Source organism: Bombus pyrosoma, linkage group LG16 (assembly GCF_014825855.1).
Source record: "Bombus pyrosoma isolate SC7728 linkage group LG16, ASM1482585v1, whole genome shotgun sequence".
NCBI classification, from domain to species: domain Eukaryota; kingdom Metazoa; phylum Arthropoda; class Insecta; order Hymenoptera; family Apidae; genus Bombus; species Bombus pyrosoma.
The window spans coordinates 1,866,210-1,885,795 of NC_057785.1; the positions used below are offsets into that span (position 1 = coordinate 1,866,210).

The window sequence follows — 19,586 nt, forward strand, 5'->3', positions numbered from 1 at the left end:
GTCTGTCAAACGCCGCTCTTAAGTCCGCAAAACAGGCAAACAACTTCCCTCTTTCTCTACTCAGCTGCTTGTCAATGATGTGACTTATCACGAACACTGCGTCGGTTACTCCTCTTCCTTTTCTGAATCCAAATTGGCTCTCTTCCAGTTTGGTTTCCACCTCTGCCTTTAGCCGTTCGTCCAGTATCCCTGCATAGATTCAAATTTTATTATTAAATCTAATCACGATAGTTGTGCCTCATTGCAGGGCTAACGAAATTTCAAAAGGTCCCCTTTAATGCACGTAACACACTAATACAAATGTTCTGCGTAGGTGTTCGAATATTTTCATCGAGACCAATCCAAGATTCATGGAGCTGGAATGCTACTAATAAAATGTATGCGATAGTTGGTTCATTGTACTTATCAGATATTCGATCTTCGACTATAATTCGTATAAATCTTGTATTTTCTCTTGTTGTTCCAAGTTGTTTCACGTTTGTTCTACGTTGCTCCAAAGCAAATAATGATTTATTTCAAAAGATTTCGGAGGCAACCGCGAAAGGTTGCACTTTTGACCTGCCCTCCATTTTTTAAAAATCGAACGTATTTTACATATTTTACATTAGAAGATGTTCCTCAACGTATTCAATCACTTTAGCTGTTCTAGATATTGTTCCAAAATATCGGTTCAATATCGTACTTAGTTTAGGAAAAAATTAGCGAACGCTAACATCCGTAACACGACGGATATTTCTCTTTATTTCAACAACAATAATGTACAGGCAAAGGGTTCTTCTTTTGGAACACGTACTTGCATCCCTAGAACAACTCAGAATAAAAATTTGGACACCGTAACACAAACATAAGGATGACTTTACTCTCGCCTCGACAATTTCCATTCTCGAGAAAGTTGATAAAACGTCGTCAACGAGGGAGTACAGTCGTTTCGTCGACTGAAACTATCGTTGAAATTGAATTCTTCCAACAAAAGGAAAATTATACAGAATCGTAGACGGTAAACGGGATTGCTGTAAATCTTATTTGAACGATTGTCGTACTTGTAGCTATTTAAGAACGATAGCCAAGAAAAATAACTTTGAGTGAATGGAAGATTTATAGATACTCGTAAACTTTTAAACTTGTTGTTTGAATTTTACTTAACATTTTACCGACCGATAGCCGATTAATTGATTTTTTGTCGCCGACGCTTATCGACCGATAGTCTATTAATCGGCTTTTTGTCGCCGACAATCTTTCTCATTATTTGAGCAGTAATTTGTTCTTTGCGTTGCTTTGTAAGCTCCCACAGTTTTATATCAATTTGAAAAACGTACCGTTCGCGATGAACAAAAAGAATGGTATTGGAGAGTCTAAACCGAAACAGAGCCGGCGCCAGGGAGAATTTGCGCCTGTGATGCCGGTCGGACGTGCGTATGCTGTTGAATCACTAGCGGTCGGTAAAGTGTTAAGAATACCTTCTTTATCTCCAAGTATCCGTGGAGGGTTCGAATATGTCATGTTTAGCTTCGAGTCTGCTGGAGGTTTCAAATTCATTCGATGAATGTTCGAACCTGCTTGCGACTACTTGAGGACATCGCTAACGATCGCGTTAATACAAGAAACGAACACATAAATATATAACGTACGAGGAAACCGATAAAGTTAGAAGGCATAACACCAAAAAATTATTTGATTAATTTTGGAATGATCTTATGAAGTAAGCTGTTGATACTACGTGTACAATAGAAGGCCAATACGTAAACAGAAACATAACCCAAAAGTTCGTTTCATTCAGAATTCTTTATTCGAAGAATCTTTTGCAAGATCGTTAACAATCGATAAAGGGAAAACGCTGTTTATAAAAATCTCATCGGTTTAGTAATTCATCCTTTCTTTTTCGTACGGGCGATTGTAAATGTACACGTCCTTGAAGAACATGTTAGGAATGGTGTAGTTCCATGCGAACATGGGTCTGTCCAATGGGAATCCGAATGGCATGCTGTCGAACATCATCTTTCCGTACAGAGGCATTTCGTACGAGTTCATGCTGCTTTCTTCCAACGAGCTCAGGAAGAAGAACATCTTGTACTTTAAACCTTCTTGTTTACCACGTGGCAGAGTGAGGCGTTCTGGGAAGCCGAACACCCTTTCGGAGTACGTGAATGGCTCGCTTCCACTGATTGCCTTGTTCAGTTTGTCGTAGTATATGTCACTTGACATCATGCCAGGTGCAGTGATAAGGGACTCCGAGCTGCGACGTTCGATGCTGTTGCTTCCGGAATGGACTGTGAGAGTAAACAGAAGGCTCGATTGAATATCGATCAATAATAATAATAATAATAATAATAATAATAATAATAATAATAATAATAATAATAATAATAATAGTAATAATAATAATAAAGGTCGAAAACAGCTTGCTTCATCTGAGCTGTCTTATTGCATCGATCAAGGACTAAAGAGGTTCTTTAAGCTCGATTGATCAAGTTAGCTGTCTTTGACGAGTATACTCGTCATGAAGAAATTGCAGTATTTTGTGTTAGGACAAGTCCTACCAGTAATAAAATTAAAAAACAGTCATTTCGTTACAACTTAATTCCATATTGTAACAGCCACGCAGACTCTGTGTTGGACGAGTATATTCGTCATCGTTTACTTTTTGCGATACGTTTTAAGTTCACGCTTTCCAAAGAGGTCGCAACAGCTAACTAGTTAACACTAACATTACCAAGCCTGGTCAAATGACCGGTTTCAAAATTTAATTAAAAATTGTACATTCGTCGTTATTTCTTTTGTTCATCTAACTTCCTGCAAGTTCTTATATTAACGAAAATCGAGAAATTACATGAAGTTAGACGAAGAAAAGAAGTAACGATGTACAACTTTAAATAAATTTTGAAATTTGACCGGGCCTGATAAGATCAGCGTTAAATAGCATATTGAATAATATATTATTCGTACGGAGAATAATAAAGAAAAATAAATAAGATACTAACGGTTCACGGCGAATCTGTCCATTTCCACGAAGTAGTAATAGTACTTCTGTAAGTAGATCATATCCTGTTGCACCTCGTCGAAGGCTGGCCCAAGGAAGATTCTCAGCATTCCCTTCATTTCTTTGTCGGAATTGATGTTGATTTTGTAGGTGAACGGCTGGTAGTTGAGGCAAGCGCGTCGTGCCTTCAGACGAAGGTACATTCCACCCTTGAAGCTATCCACTGGTACTGCATTGCTGATCAGAGTGTCGCAGGTGTCGAAGTACGTGTACAGTTTGTCGATATTCACGGATTCGAATTTCACACCTGGCACTTGCAGTTCGCTCTGAGAGTACTGAGGCTGGAATTTCTTGTATCTGCGCGAACATAACATGTAACAATTAGTAAGAAGTAGAAAATACATGAAACTTTTCAAATTATTGTAAAGAGTAGTTGAGATTAATTATAATTACAGTTATTCGTGCGTACAGATGATTATCATCTAATAAGACGTTTTTTAAACTGAATCTTATGAAAGATACTGATAAATTGATTGAAAAGTTTGTTGCAGGATAGCAAAATTTTGCTCTTCGTCGAGACTTCTGCTTGTAACGATACGAATACGTTAATAACGATCTGATGTCGTTCACATATCTTTCTGACATCTTCTAAACAGCCAACATACCTGAAGAAGTAAGTCATGATCTTTTTGTAAAGCATATAGAATGCCGGATCTCTCATGCTGGTAGAGTAGGATTGGAGGACGCTGGGGATCACCTTGTTCTTGTTGTAGAAGTCGAAGTTGAAGCCAAGGATGTCACGTGCAAGTGCGTCGTACATGCCGTAGAATCTGGTGTTGCAAGAATCTACATTCCCTTCTATCACGTTGCCGAGCATGTTCAAACCTTCCGGTGTGTAGATGTCTACCTTCTTTCCATATTGGTCTATCAGATAGCCAGAGTCAATGGCGTCCATTATACGCAATTCCAGGGCGTTGATTTCCTGGAGAATCGAACGTGCACTTTGAATTTTCATTTTACCCTTCATATCGGACATCACGATTATTATTTTCGGAAGATTCAACGTATACTTTGAATTTTCTTTTTTGTTATTTATATTGACCGTTGTTGGCATATTTTGCTCCTGCTAATAATTCTTACAAAGTAAATTATTTGACTTTTATCGACGATGGCTTTGTGAATTATATTATTGAAATTTTTTCAGTTTAAATTGAAGATCGTCAGGTTTTAAGTAGTACTAGCTGTTTTTCTTGTAATTAACTTAGTCGTAAAGGAGCAAACTTTTAAGCTCGTTGTTATTGCGATAAAATGTAATACTCACCTTAAGATACTTGTATTTATAATAGGGTAGAGCCGAATATCTGTCTCTTTGTGGGAAAGGTATGCCATTGGGGTACATCATCGTCGAGAAGTATCCAGGGTAGATTGACTTGTTCCAGTCGAAGTCCTCTATCTTTCCAAGATCGTTTGACATTCGTTCAAGGAAGTACCTGGCCAATAATTGCTGGTGGATGAAATAATAAAATTGTCCACGTATCTCTTTAGGCATGTTGTATTTGCTGCTGGACATCCAGTAGGGGAATATCTGTCGGATGTAGTAGTAATACGCGTTAATTCCGACATCCTCCATGAAGTAGTCGAGTTTATATTCGTCGTCCGTGTATGGCATCATGTAATTGCTCGAGTAGTTGGCGGTCACTACGTAAGTTTCGATGTTGCCCATTCCGGCACCACTTCCTGAAAGAAGAAGGTTGACTTTATTTATTTAAAATCGACGGATGGGGACTTTTCCAAGACTTCCCGCTATTAGAATCTTTATAAAAAATGTCCTTTTTTCCCTTTCTATATTTCGTAGATTCTCGTTTAGGAGAAAACAGGATCTGAATATGTTATTCGAAAAATAGATTGCTACTCACGTATTAGACGAATCATTTGAAATTCAATTTCAAATTACTATTTTCAACTACTCTATCTAACTACTCTATATCTAACTAGTAGTATGTAACTACTTACATTTATTTTATAACTATACTGTAAAATAGAAAGGTATAGCTACCTTGAGACATCTTCAAGTATTGTGCTTCTTGTATCACGCTTGAATCGAAGAAAAAGTTAGGGTAGATCTCATAGATCGCTGGCAATCTCATGTATTTACAGTCGCTTCTATAGAACACGGCAACGGAGAACGCCGTAGTGAACATGTCGCTGTTCATGCGAAGTCGGGCCCAACAAGCAGTTTTGTAGAACGTTTGGAAGTCCTTGGCGTTGTAGAACAACTCGAACAGCATTCTCATTTCGTATATGTGCTCAGTGTTGAATGGTGTGAAGATGGCATCACGGACAAGGAACATTCCTTGCTTGTACCACCAAAAGAACTTTTGTACGACATTCTGAAACAAGTAGATGCAAGACATATATAATGTTCAAAAATTAGAATATATTGTAACAACAATTATTACTACGATACATCCATCGTAGTAGAAATTAATGCATCATGATCGATTGTTATTTTAATCGAATGTTGTTAAATTATAATGGTTAAACGTTCGGGATCGGTTCGATGAAGTGGTAACAGGTATAATTCATCGAATAATTATAACTATGGTCATGAAACCGTGAACATGGAGAATCACCTTGTCTTTGTACATGTCCATATTTGTCTCCATGTTGTAGTTCCTTCCTATGTCATACCATTCAGCATCGCTTAGGTCTGCCTGTCTAACGTAGAACAACAGATCGAAGATCTTCTTCTGCTTATGGAGAAAGTCCATGTCGGCGGTGCGACTTCCAGAGAATGATGCGCTCTGCACTACGCAAATAGCGGCTAGCGCCGCTAACAAAGTCAACTTGAACATCCCCGCGATGAAAATTCGGCTGCACCCTGGATTCAGCTGGTCGCTGTGTACCGGTTGACGATCCACCGCGTGCTTTTATACTTATTCGTAATACAATAATCACGCTGAACCTCTGACCCACATCGTGCCCACGGAGATACTGTGTGTCATCAATATCCCTGTATATTTGTACGGTTGATTATTAACAGGCACATCCGTCGAAAGGAAAAGATTCGGCATAGGATTGTGCGCGAATACGATTTCGATACGTTTGAGACTAGGACATGCAATCATATAGCGATCAGTTTATGTCTTGAAATATTTCGATTCTTAGTAGGATACCGTCAATTATCTTCGTATTTTATTTCTGAGAAAAATTTTGTAATCCGTGAGTCGACTCGAGATGCACGGAGTTAATCTTGTTGCGATCGTCAAATTCTTTATGTTTTAAGCTTCTACCAATACGTTATAAATACTTTTGTTAATTTTGTTTGGAATTCATTATTATTACTATTATTATTGATTATTATTACGTATTTATACGATGCATTATTTATGTTACGTATTTTACTACTTGTTTCTAGTGGCGAATTTAACCCTTGGCGGCCTGAAGTCATCGTACCGATCATAATCGATGTTTAAACCGATAGAAAATTAATATTTGGAGATCTTTCGGCTAATCTACCAAATTTTAATATTCACCTAGTCGGTGAATATCAACTTCACGCGTAGTAATTAGAATACTCGCAATGCAATGACCAGTTGAAAACTGCCTTCAAGACTCCTCTGTCTCCTCTCCGTCTCGTTGGAAGACCTAATTATTTTTCACGCATTTTAAAAAACGCAAGAATCATCCGAAGAACGCTTCAGAATGAGCCCATTGAATGCTCGATGGACGTTTCGAATATTCCAACGACTATACGTGTTGATTCAACGAACATCGTATTGGCCAAGCTAGAACTTTATCCCAGTCTGTGTATATATATATTTTATATAATTCTGATAATCGTTTAGTAATCTAAAAAGATGACAAGCACTTTTGAGAGCCTCATTATAGTGTTATTAGCGTCAAGGTAAATACATTTATTTCTTATTTCTGTCTCCTTTTCTATTAAACATTGTTAATGGAAACAATTATTAATCATCTGTGTTCTACTTTTTGTTCCTTTCTAATTAAATCGTAGAACGTTCCAGTCACTCTATTGTAAATTTTCCAGACTGCCCCACTACGTTAGTTAACGTAAAGAGAATTATTTGAATGGAAAGTTTTTCTATGATCTGGAAACGAGTAAATATGCTGACAAGGCTCGGTATGTTCCTCCAATTTATGTTTAACATTATATCCTTCTCTTCGTAGAACAATAAACGCTTCGAAATTGAAGTATAAATTTGTAACCAAATCATTCGAACGTATATTATATAATTCACGATATTCAATAAATAAATAATTTTTTCTTTCTTTCATTATTTGCAGTTACATCAATGAAACAATATTACGGTTATTAGAGCGTTTTACTTAATTTAGTAATTCTTACAATGATCCGCAATCTTTTAAATTATTCTCTATGCTGGCTTTTGTACTGAATTATTTTCTACACGCAGAATATATCTCTGTCATTTCCTAAATCGAAGTATGAATTTTTAATCTGATCAAATGTATCAATCAAATGTATATTATATATGTAGCTTAAGATGTGAAGTAAAAGTACGCCAAGGACTGGCAAATTTCCTTACACGAACGAATGTAAGACGATCTAAGCGATAAAAGGGATGCAATGATCCTCACAACCAATGACGCAGGTCCATAGAAATTTTGTAAATTACTTCTATTAACTATAGGAACAAAATTTATATTAATAACGTGCAAAGTAATTAAAACAGATTGGCGTATCTGTTTCTCACATTTCTGTCGGTTTTTTTATCTCAATAATATTCAATGTCGCAGACGAATATGTAATTCACGGGTCAGTGAATAAGTAAATAACATTTGTCTCTTAATTGCAGAGCGTGACGTGGATCAAAGGCAAAATACGAGCACGAAAAGTGTTATTGTTTCAATAGATTAATGTGAGAATAACAGGCATATGGAAAAACACTAAAGTTAATGGAATGGATTTCTCAGACTTTTACTGAACGGTATATTGAATGTAAAAAAGAAGGAAAAAATAATTATATCTGTCGCGTGATTTTTTTTTTCTGTAAACGAAATAGAATTATACTATTTTCGAAAGCTTATTAATTAATACGGTGGCCATATGATAAAAATGTTATAGTATTGTTTGGGTTAAGAATAATGTTGAAATAGGATTTATCAGAAGTCAAACATTTATACGTACATAATCTTGTAAATGGCAAAATAAGGTTGTGTAATAAATAAAAGAAGAGGGAAGATAAAACGAGAATATTTTTCTGTAAGACTTATACTACAATAACATTATTTATATTTGTATTATTATTTATAATATTATCTGTTTTTATTATTCATGTTTTAATATTAACAAAATATATTAACGAAAATTATACTTAATAACTTGATGCTTTTCGTTGATTTATTTTGTTAATATTAAATCATGGATAGTACGAATAAATAATATTATGAATATTATCATATTTACAGAAAATATTAGAATGCAATTAATTAAACATCTATTATTAGAGAGTGTTTTATTATTTTTTCGAAAATATTAAATATTACACTACTTCTAGTAAGAAATAAGAAGATAAAAATAAACATTTTTCTTAATAATCATCTAAAAGGTTATTAGTTAATTCTTTAATTTCATTATTCCTTTCTTTTGGACATACTTCTGTTAAATAAATAAAATACTTTCGTAGAATAAATAAAATACACATAGGTGTATAATTTCGTTATTAATTCAATTGATAAATATGGTGCATAAGGTCAATGTCTTGAACATTCGATCCAAGGGAAAATTTCGTACACCTTATCTGCTGCACTGATAAGTAATGAAATTATACATACATACATAAATACTTTTACTTCAAGTCGGTAACTAAAGCAACAGTTCTACAATTATGTTATAATGCAAACTTATAATACTAAACGATATTTATAAATTGTATATTAAATAGTAATATGTGAAACGTTGGATTTTGTTATATCAATTTTGTTGTAGTAAATTTGAAAATTTAATGTTTATAAATATCACATTTTTATTTAATGTGTAACTAAATTCAGTTTGTTTACAGCAAAAATGTTATCTATTTATTTTATTAGTCATTTTGAATACATAAATATACTTCTTTAAAAATTGAAAATAGTAAGATTTATATAAGAACATATTAATTTGGTAAAGGTAAGGTAATAAATCATAATACAGAGCCTATAATACAAAATTAATATAGTATGATTCATTATTACTATTATTACTACTACTACTATTATATAGTGATTAAATATATAGATTTTTATGTTTTTTTTATTAAATACTGCTTTAAAACTAAGTGCTGAATATTTTCCAAATAAGAATATAGGAGCAAAATTATTTTAAATTAATTTAAATTAAATTATTTTCTATCTCTTACAAAATTGAACTATATTTGAAATAAATTTCATTATATAAACCTTAATCTATAAATAGATGGAATATTTTCCTGAATTTATTTCAGTATCAAAAACTTTTACCACAAGAACTATATAGTTTCTAATTCGAAACTAAGTTACAATTTCATACATTAAAATTACAAGATATTTTATTTAAAATATTACTTATTTTAGATATCAAATCACTTAATCTTTTGAAGACGGCTAATAAACACTTGTGAGAAATGCACCTTCCACTTTCAGAGAAAGATATAATTCTAGCATCCTCTGAGTATGCTAATATGGTCATAGTACTTAAAATGATTCTTGAAAGATTAAAAAATAATATACAATGCCTATATAAGCATGAAAGTTTGGAAAACAGCTTGTTATCATGGGTGACAGAGATGCAGGATCGTTTACAAGAATTTGAGTTGTATGGTAGAGTAAGTTATAGTTCTTATGCCCAATTTACAAAAGTAAATCATTGTTAAATCTACTTTAACTATACTTTTAAATGATGGTAAATAATAATGGATTAATATCATTATTAAAAAAAATGAGGGAGTTTTTTTATAGTAAACAATTAAATTATATAATATTGTCATTACTTATTATAAATATATTAATAAATAAGTTACATACAAATATTTTCTTATTTATGTTTATTAATTTTAAATTAAAAATCACAATGAAGTCAGAATTGATTGTGTCGCTCTTTTTTTTACAAATTGATTATATAAAATATAACATTAAACATAAAATATTTCAAATTACATAAAAGAATATGTATTTCAAAATATTACAATGATAACTCAGGGAATTTTTCTAAAATAAATTTTCTAAAATACGCTAAAATTAAAATCAATTAATTTCTATGAATATTGCATATGTACTTTTAGAAAGTTACCACACTCAGAACATTCTTGGGTTATAGTAACTATCTATACATTTCGCGATCACCTGTGACTAGAGATAAACAACGCAGCAATATACCAGTGTACAATATCACATTTCCAAAGCACGAAGAAAATAAATTATCCTCTGCATTGTATAATATGAAGAAGAAATTTAAACAGAGATGCACAGGTAAAAACTTAGCTAAAAGTTCTGTCTGTGGAGCAAAACCAATAGAACATTCATAAGACGTTACTTAATGAAAAAAAGTACATCTAATATTTAATATATTAAAAAATACCACTGTTCAATAAATATAAATATTTCATATAAATATAAATGTGAACTATTTCTTTCTACATCTTTTATATACATAATAATATTCAAATCTTCTTCTGTAAAACACTAGAGTCCTTAATTGAATTTATAGTCCAATAATTATCAATTACCAGTCCCAAGTAAGAAGAGGAACAAAATGTTATAAAAACATAATTACAATTTTGTTCTAAATTTTTTGATTTACTCATATTCAAATACTATTCCATACAATTATACGTCACTTTATTGTCCGATTTTTTGGAATGTGACAAAATTATATCACATGCTTTGCCAAGAATTATCAAGCTATTTAAGATCTTGAATGTCACCAGAATAAAATAGGCTAGAAGCAACAAAATTATATTGGCTGGTTGAACAGGTGGTGTAATAGTCGTACAAAGAACTCTTCCTATTGCAACTCCTAGAGGAAGGGGAATAAAACCCATCCTACGGGCTACTACATCTGATGGATCAGAGAAGGCGCTCTCCTGCCGAGTTTGAGCCATATCATAGGCTACTTTAATAGTATAATCTCTGTATACTGTTGAATGAAGTTCATTGAAACGAGTTATAAAGGCGTGTTTAACCTATTGTAGAAAGTAATTCGATAAATGCCTTAAAAAGACAAGTCTCTCTCTGATGGTTATCTTTGAAAACTATGATAATCTATTTACCCAATCTACGAGGACTTCAGCAGAGAGCAACATTATACAATCTGGAAGAAGCACTGCGAGTCGTTCAGCTTTCCATGCATATTCCTTCATTGTTTGAAGATTTACAGCAAGAAGGAGCATCATTAAATGAAAACGTTCCCTTACGTCTGCACAAGATAGTTGAAAGAGATTGTTCTTGTCAAATTTCTTAAACACAGAACCTTTCAATTCTACAAACTGAAATAGAAGTTCATGCAATAGCATTATTATGTTACACTGTAGAATGTGTGTCTCTTGATTTTTCTTATTATTTTTATACAAATAACTTTTTTTATCCAATTCTTTTAAAAATGCTCTATGAAGAGTAACATATTAGTGATAACTTACATTATTAGACATCATTATAGTGAGCAGAGCTTTGTTGCTACTGTTTATAGCAACATTCAAAGTTGTGGCTTGGAAAAGTACCAAAATACTGTGTAATACTATGAAAGTAAATATTGCATAGGAAAATATTAAAATCATTTATATCTCAATATAATACACTCCATATAATACAACTGAAATATTTTCAATTTTTAGTGATAATAATGCACTATAAAGTTTGATATGAATTGTAATTATTATTTTGATATTTTCAAGATTAAAAGGTCTTAAAAAATTTGAGCGATACAATTAATATTTCCAATACTGTAGTTGCAATAGTGCTTTAATTTAAACATCCATTAAAATATAGAAAACTAGTATCTCCAGTAATAAACCTAAATCAAAACCTCATAGATTCTAATAAATCTTCCAAAGTAATATTAAATGTAGTACAAAATTTTCTTCTATACCCAATGTTTATAGAAAGGATACAAACATAGGTAAAAGCAAACAATAGATGAGGTAGGATGCCCAAATGTTGAGATCTTGCTTGTGACTTTGATCTAGGCTCTGTAGCTGTCCAGAAAAGGGCATCTATTATATCTTGCCCAAAAGCACTGAATAATTTATCACCGACTTCCAACATATTATAAAATATGTAGAGTTTTATCACAGACTGACTTTTCACCAAATGGTACATCATCGAAGTGTCAACCTTCCATGTAGCTGCCCAACAGCTGATCACCACGATTCCTTTCAAAAGGTCACACATTTCTGCTGGTCTTAGGTATCGTTCTCCAACTCTTAAATCCCTCTTCTTTCTAAACCATAAATTTATTTTATATAGAATAGAATATGTGTAATCAAATTTTAATGTGGTATGAATGAACATTTGGGAGTATTTATGAATGGCTTTTGTCCCTTTTATGATTCATTATTTGTATAAATCTATAAAAAGTGATACTTAGCAATTGACCCAGGCTATATGAGCATAATAAATAAGGCAGATATTTAGGTGATCCCATTTAGCTGAACCACCTTATATATTACTTTAATTTTCAATCAATATCAATTTTGTTTTTCTACACACTTTCATATGACTTTATTTTCCTGATATCTGTGGATATTAATATCTTCCTTAGATGTATATATGACAATGTTTTTGTTTAGATATTGTATTGCATATATATAACATTGTCAATCTTGAACATGTTAACCAATATAAATATAAATTTACCCGAGACAATGCCATAGGGGTCTTGTAACCATTGTCCATAGTGCCATCATGAACCTTAGTGGTAAAAATGTATAAACAAATAGAAAAGAATCCGCACACTGCAACAGAAAATTGTTCTATTATACACTTATCTTTAACACATACACACATATATAACATAGAAGAACATTAATCTTAAATTCATGAAAGCATTAAGATTATGTGAAATACTATAAAAAATAATTAGATTACTTTTATAAACTGCATATTAAACTCATTTAATACTTATAAAAAAACATTCTATATATGCATACTTGTAAAAATCCATAGGCCATAAATTTTTCAACTTCTTTTGGAATTTTCATAAATGAATAAAGTTTTTCTCTTCTTGCAGAGAAACTTTCCTCATCATTCTCTAACTGATAGCCTCTTGTTAATTCTGTTCGTAGAAACTGTGTAAGAGACACACCTGTAATGACAATGAAAATCATTTACAATACAAAAATTTACAAAAAACAAAAAGATTGCTTTTAGAACCTATATTTCTTAAACATTTTTATTCTCCTTAGTGAGCACCATAAGCTCCTAAAGTCTTAGATCCCTCATTTTATAACACTCTGTACATTATTACGAAAAATTTATAATTTCACGTTAATAAACAATTTACTAAACAAATGACAGTTCAAACAAAATTACCTGATTTTCTATGCTGATATTCCTCAACTTTTAATTGGGCTTTCATATCTTGAATTTTATTAATATGACTATCCAATTGTTTCGTAGGTTTAATTTTTACGTATGTTTTATCAGTATAACTTCGCCAATTTTCTTCGGTATTCATTTCTGCGTATTTTTTATTTTGTTATTTCCTAACCTCAAAATTTCTCGTTTCACTGTAGGACCGTTTTTAACTTTAAATTTCTCGTCTCCTGTTGATATATTCTAGATTATTTAAATTACCTCTTTACTTCTAAATCTCGGTTCGCCAATTATGTAAGGGATCAAGTTATAATTTTCTTTGCAAAACATTATATAAATTAAAATCGCTCTATATCTAGCAGCATGAACTAACACAGACTAATAAGAACGTTTAGCATAAAAATAATATCTCTACCTATGGATGAATAATCGTTTGCGTAAGTGACGTTTATATTGAACTTTTTGCAACATTGACCCTCAAGCGTTTTTTAAAGTGTAAATTGTCTTATATTATTCTTGTATCTTGGATTTATTTTATTTTGATTCATTTTATTACATAATAAAAAATTCATCCGATAGTACAAATTACTACTATAATGTAATATATAATATGTTATATGCTATGTACTATATAATATAATATAATATGTTACTATACCTGAGTACTAATTACTGAATGTAACACGTTTAGTCTGTAATTGAAATATACGTATTGGAAGATACATTACATTATAAAAATAATTTGATAGCTAAAATTTTTAAATAGAAAATAGATATTTATCTAATCTAAGTTTATCAGTTTGCTAAATAATATCTTATAACCTTCAAATGTTTAAATATAAGTTAATCATTTACTGTATGTTAATTTTGAATTTGTAACTCATAATGTGCTATTACTACTATTAATATAAATAGCTTATATAAATAATTATATATATTATATAAATATATATTATATATTATATAAATATAGCTTAATATAAATAATTATTACTTAATAAGTAGTAATTACTGTTTGTAAAAAATGTTTTATTACTGAATTTACTCTTGTTATGCAAGAGAATTTATTACTGGTACAGTAAATTTATATATGTAGCATAAACATACAGATGTATACAATAATATAGAATATTAATTTGACATTTTGTGATGAGAAGTTTACGTCTCTGAATATCAGTTTTCTTCTTTACGACTTGTACGAAGTAGGCTACCGCCCATATGCCGTTTGGATTAAGGATTACTGTGCACTCCTTTGCTTAGGCGGCTATAGCCTTTCTTTCGTGTAAAGAGGTTTGCTCGCATCAGGGATATTTTGTCTGATTTTTAATTGTCAATAACTAAAAAGCACAGCCAAAAATGTAATTTCTTTATTCTTGATTTTCGCTTTATTTCGGCATCAAGAATCACCCCTTAAATTATGAAAAATCTGTAGCCAAACACCCTGTTTATATGAACTTGTAATAGATATGAAGATTATACATATATAAAATATCGTAAAAATGGTCATCTTTATTCTTCCTATCTATTAATCAATTTCGTTTAATTAAATTAAATATGACACATATTAAATTGCTAATATGTAATTAGTGCAGGTAATTACATTTCAAATCCTTAAATTTTTTTCGTTCAAAATAGACATATTATCACACGTGTATTTACTTTTCACGTGCATAGACGCATACTTATGTTTCAGTTTAACTTATTATGTATTTCTTTGTTTGGGATATAATATATTCGTTCACCTTATTATTGAAAAAGTAAGAAGTTTGCAGGAATCTTATGACTTCTATTCGTACACACTCGATTTTTTAATGTCACTCCGTGTCAGGTATCGATTCTTCCAGTACTTCGTACATTCTTTCACGCTTAACTTCGTTTAATTGACGTATGTACGTTCGTATTCAATAATCTTTAGCATTGTAATCTATTCTAATTTATTACCTGATCATCCCTTTTTCTTTGCCTGTATTCTTGACATTTTCCGGTAGTTCGTATAATGAGCTTTCAAATCGCAATTTGATTTTGATCATTGTTTTATTTTTATGTAATTTATTCTTTTTATACATTTATTTTAAAGCTTCCGTCTTCTTTCGTGCATATTATTGGTGAACTGTGAGGGAAACTTGGATGTATTGGAGTATATACGAAATTCGAAAGGGCGCTGTGATCAGTGATGAATCCGATAACTTGTTGTGATGACATTTGGTAACATTTGATTTATTTTAATAAAGGCAAGTGTATTTATAAGTTTATCTCTCATGAACCATTGCTAACATTTATTCAAGTATTTAATCGATATCTGAATTTTTAACGAATAATTAACGTTACTAATAAGTAATAAGACAAAGTATGCGATAAAAATACGAAGATGAAACTAGGTTAAAGAAATCATTTCTTTTTATTTCGAGTATAAATTGGTTTTTTTATTTCAAGTAAATCGAACAATTTTTTTTCATTGTTTAATACTAATTTAATGTGGATTTTCTAGATTTTGTCATATTTTACGTTTTGCTGCCTTTTTCGCCAATTTTCTATAATAATGTCGTCATTTTACTTTTTTCAGGAATTTTTGTGATATTCAATAAAGAACGCTGTCAGAGGCATATCTAAACACATTCTGAGCATCGCATCTGTTGCGCAGTTTTGTTTAACCGTTAAAAAAAAACACACTATGTTTTATTAGTATGAAGCATATTTGAAACTGTAATGCTGAGCATTCAGAGCATATTTTGTACAAATCAATTTTTTGAAATATTGTCAGATATTTGATAATATTAGAAAGTATTGTACAATGCATAATAATATTTTACATTATATAGTCCACATTATTAACATGATATTCTTCTATCTGTGATAAATTAGTAATAATTAATCAATGATTTTATAAAAACAACGTTTTCTTCAACGAACACTTGGTACTCGGTACGAAGAAGGAGAAAACCCATACCCTTTAAAAATTTGTCTTTTAGAGAATTTCTATGACCACGCGCAATGTGGTCGGTAGGGTCAATGTTTGCTGCGTTTTATCGTTTTCAATATCTTTTTTCACGAGCTCTCATTAAATTTAATTGCAATAATCATACACAAAATTAGAGTCAGTGTGTCCACCAATTGTGATATAAACGCGACTTTTATTTTTGTTTTTTCTTATACATCTTTTTTTAAACATTTTAAATCACAAGTCTCGCAAGAGAATAAAGCCTATTGAAAAGTTCAAGAATGTAGGTATTTTTGTACATTACACTATAATTTAATTTATTATTTGTGTTGTATTAGCAACTTCTTTTAAAATAAGATGTTAAAGATTCAATAATGAAATATACTTGACACATGTTTTACGTTGTTCACAAATCATTAGGTTCTCAATTCCAACATCTTCAATTCGTATCTTAGAGTTCCAAGTTATGTAGTAATCGTTCGAGACCATTGAAACGGGTAAGGGTTTATTTTTTTTCTTTTTTTTATTTGGTCGTCAATTTACAAGCAATTCTCATTAAGTAACTTCATTTGGCGTGGTACAGTAACTTGGATTATAATAATTTATATTATGTTTGATTCTAGTTGAATTTAATGCTTCAATCTAAAGGGTATTGTCTTTTTAATCTGCGGATCTGGTCCGTCGTGTCAAGTAATTGGGTAACTAATGAGTTTTGGTGGTTGTTAACTCTTATATTATATCTGTTTCTGAACTTGGATATTTCTTCTTTAACTGTGGGTATCTTAAGGTCGTGATGTATTGTTTCGTTGGTGACATACCAAGGTGCATTTATTAAGGATCTTAGTATTTTTGATTGGAATCGTTGAAGAATTTCTATGTTGGAGTTATTCGCAGTTCCCCATAGTTGGATCCGATAGGTCCAAACAGGTTTATATAGCAATATTTTGCTCTGTGTGCTTAAGTTGGAGCGACAGCCTATGAGGCAATAGAATTTTTTGAGTTTAGCCTTGAGTTGCTTCGATTTGTCTATGATGAGTTATTCCCATGCCAATCTCCTGTCCAAAGGTATCTGACTGAGTCTTCGTTAGAAATAGTAATATTGCTAATGGTCACCTGAGGGCATGTTTGTTCTCGCAGCGTGAAGGTTACATGTGTGGATTTATTTTCGTTAATTTTGAAGCCCCATTTGTGGAACCACTTTCCCATAAAATCGAGACCTCGCTGGAAAGTGGAGGATGCCATTATTGGGTCTGAGTGAGATGTTAGTAGTGCTGTGTCGTCAACAAATGTCGCTGTATTTCTATCAAATTTCTCTGTTAAGGTTGATAAATTGGCAGTGTAGATTGAGAACAGTAGGGGTCCAAGGACACTGCCTTGGGGCATGCAAACTTCTATTGGGAATGTTGTAGTTATGGCGTCTAAGTATTTAATTATGAACAGCCTATTGGTTAGATATGATTTTAAGATGGAGTAGTAGGTGTGTGGTAGGATTTTCTTTAGTTTGAACAAAAGTCCTTCATGCCACACTTTGTCGAACGCCTGCTGAATGTCCACGAATACCGCAGAGCAATATTGTTTCTTTTCTAAATGTTGGCTGATTTTATTAGTTAGACGATGAATTTGCTCTATCATAGAATGTTGCTTCCAAAAACCGAATTGATGATCTGGCATTGTTTTCAAATCCTCTAAGAGTGGAAGGATCCTCGTTTTGTTAGCATCTTCTCGAATAGTTTGGACAAAGTCTCAAAACATATTATCTTCCGTTTGACGTACACTCCGCGTCAAAGAGATAGCTCAGGTGAGCTATCTTTAATTTCTCAATAACGCGTGTAACGTTTTTCGTCTGTAGCGTATAATATCAGAACATTACGATCTCAAGATATGCGGCTGGAAATAAATCACAATGTTGTGGATGTTTGCATACGGCGAGGAAAAATTATTCCAAGCAAAGGTCGAAATGATAGCGCACTCTGTTAATATGTTTAGAAATTGCTCAGTAGTTCATGATCTATCAACGAGTAAAGATTACAGTATAATATTATGTAAATTTGCAAGTATGTGGGATGCGGAAAAAAATTAAACGAGTTTGAAAAAAGCAAATTTTTTTAACTAAAACAGCAGCAGTTATCAGTAGCAAGAATATTGAAAATAATAAAAAAACCAGCTGATGGTATGACCGTCGGATACGACGGGGCAGAATTATCTAGATAGATTCGTGTAAGCAGATTTACAGATCAGATCAGTGTACAGCACTCCTCTGTGTTACGAAGATCAACGATCATGGATTCGTAATGGATTCATCAAGTACGGCTCATCTCCGTCTTACGAGGTTCAAAGGTTGTGATCTGACCGCCAGGTATGACATAACACTTGATATTGTATCATATCTAGAAGGGACAGTCACGCATCCAACAAATTCATATAGTCCATTTTGTCCTTCGCAATCATTTTTATTCCTCTGGTCACACAGATGAAAAGTCCGAATCGACACGGGTGACTGACCGTAATACATAACATTTTTGACGAGCATAGTTTTTGTTTTTTTTTAATTATTTAATTTGTACTTTACAATTTGCGCAGCTGGCATTCGGTAATTCACGAGTATAATGACCACGGTTATTGATTATGACCGCAAGTAGTACCTTTTTTTATGTCTTGCTTTATTTATGTTTTATTTATTAGTTCAGGATAGGTTTCCCTGCACATTTTGTTTTTAAATGTTGATAATGTATTAATAACATATATATATATATATATAATTGTAATATTGACATAATATTACAATATAAGAATTGATATGAATAAATTAATATTAATGATTAGTATATTTATCTATGATTAAAAATCACAAAATAAATTCATTATACGTAATGTATAATAATCTTTTGTATTGAAGAAGTTTGATATCCCCAAACTTCGTTACTATGAAAATTGATATATAATTTTATCATCTGTTTTTTCATAATATGGTGAAACTTTTTCACTCGAGTTCCATATCCAGTATTGAGACACATGAACGGCAGCAGCGTGCCGGATTCTTATCGGCTAAAACCTCTACGGGCGGAGGGAGGCCATAGCCAGTGGCGAGTTCATCACAATTCCCGGGGTATGCTTACTTACCGTGCACTTTTATTAACCCAGCGC

At 32.0% G+C, this 19,586-nt stretch overlaps 3 protein-coding genes across 11 annotated transcripts in view; 1 reads left to right on the top strand and 2 right to left on the bottom strand.

The window, feature by feature from the left end:
- Window positions 1-19,586, top strand: part of LOC122576462 (elongation of very long chain fatty acids protein 6-like) — a 35,694-nt gene that overhangs the window by 2,472 nt on the left and 13,636 nt on the right. For 3 of the 8 annotated variants that reach the window (XM_043746807.1, XM_043746805.1, XM_043746804.1), the window contains exon 1: window positions 18,487-18,798. The exons of 1 other annotated variant lie outside the window; for it this stretch is intronic. The gene's annotated coding sequence lies outside the window, so the exon portion shown is untranslated. Of the gene's footprint in view, window positions 1-18,486; window positions 18,799-19,431; window positions 19,549-19,586 lie in introns of those variants that run through there. 4 more of the 8 variants (XM_043746806.1, XM_043746809.1, XM_043746808.1 and 1 more) reach the window with 2 other exon arrangements.
- Window positions 1,764-6,389, bottom strand: LOC122576460 (hexamerin-1.1-like). The gene is made up of 6 exons (XM_043746799.1): window positions 5,611-6,389; window positions 5,034-5,367; window positions 4,299-4,714; window positions 3,643-3,959; window positions 2,979-3,334; window positions 1,764-2,267 (listed from the first exon to the last, which is right to left on the bottom strand). Exons 1-6 carry the CDS (start codon window positions 5,830-5,832, stop codon window positions 1,858-1,860), a joined length of 2,055 nt encoding a protein of 684 aa, XP_043602734.1. The 5' UTR covers window positions 5,833-6,389; the 3' UTR covers window positions 1,764-1,857.
- On the bottom strand, window positions 10,749-13,922 carry LOC122576461 (protein TAPT1 homolog). 2 transcript variants are annotated; one of them, XM_043746800.1, is made up of 8 exons: window positions 13,766-13,922; window positions 13,502-13,698; window positions 13,120-13,274; window positions 12,827-12,924; window positions 12,082-12,410; window positions 11,611-11,708; window positions 11,245-11,460; window positions 10,749-11,157 (listed from the first exon to the last, which is right to left on the bottom strand). In XM_043746800.1, exons 2-8 carry the CDS (start codon window positions 13,644-13,646, stop codon window positions 10,789-10,791), a joined length of 1,410 nt encoding a protein of 469 aa, XP_043602735.1. In that variant the 5' UTR covers window positions 13,647-13,698; window positions 13,766-13,922; the 3' UTR covers window positions 10,749-10,788. The 2 variants fall into 2 exon arrangements, with proteins under 2 accessions (XP_043602735.1, XP_043602736.1); XM_043746801.1 differs by lacking the exon at window positions 13,502-13,698 and having other exon boundaries at window positions 13,766-13,878.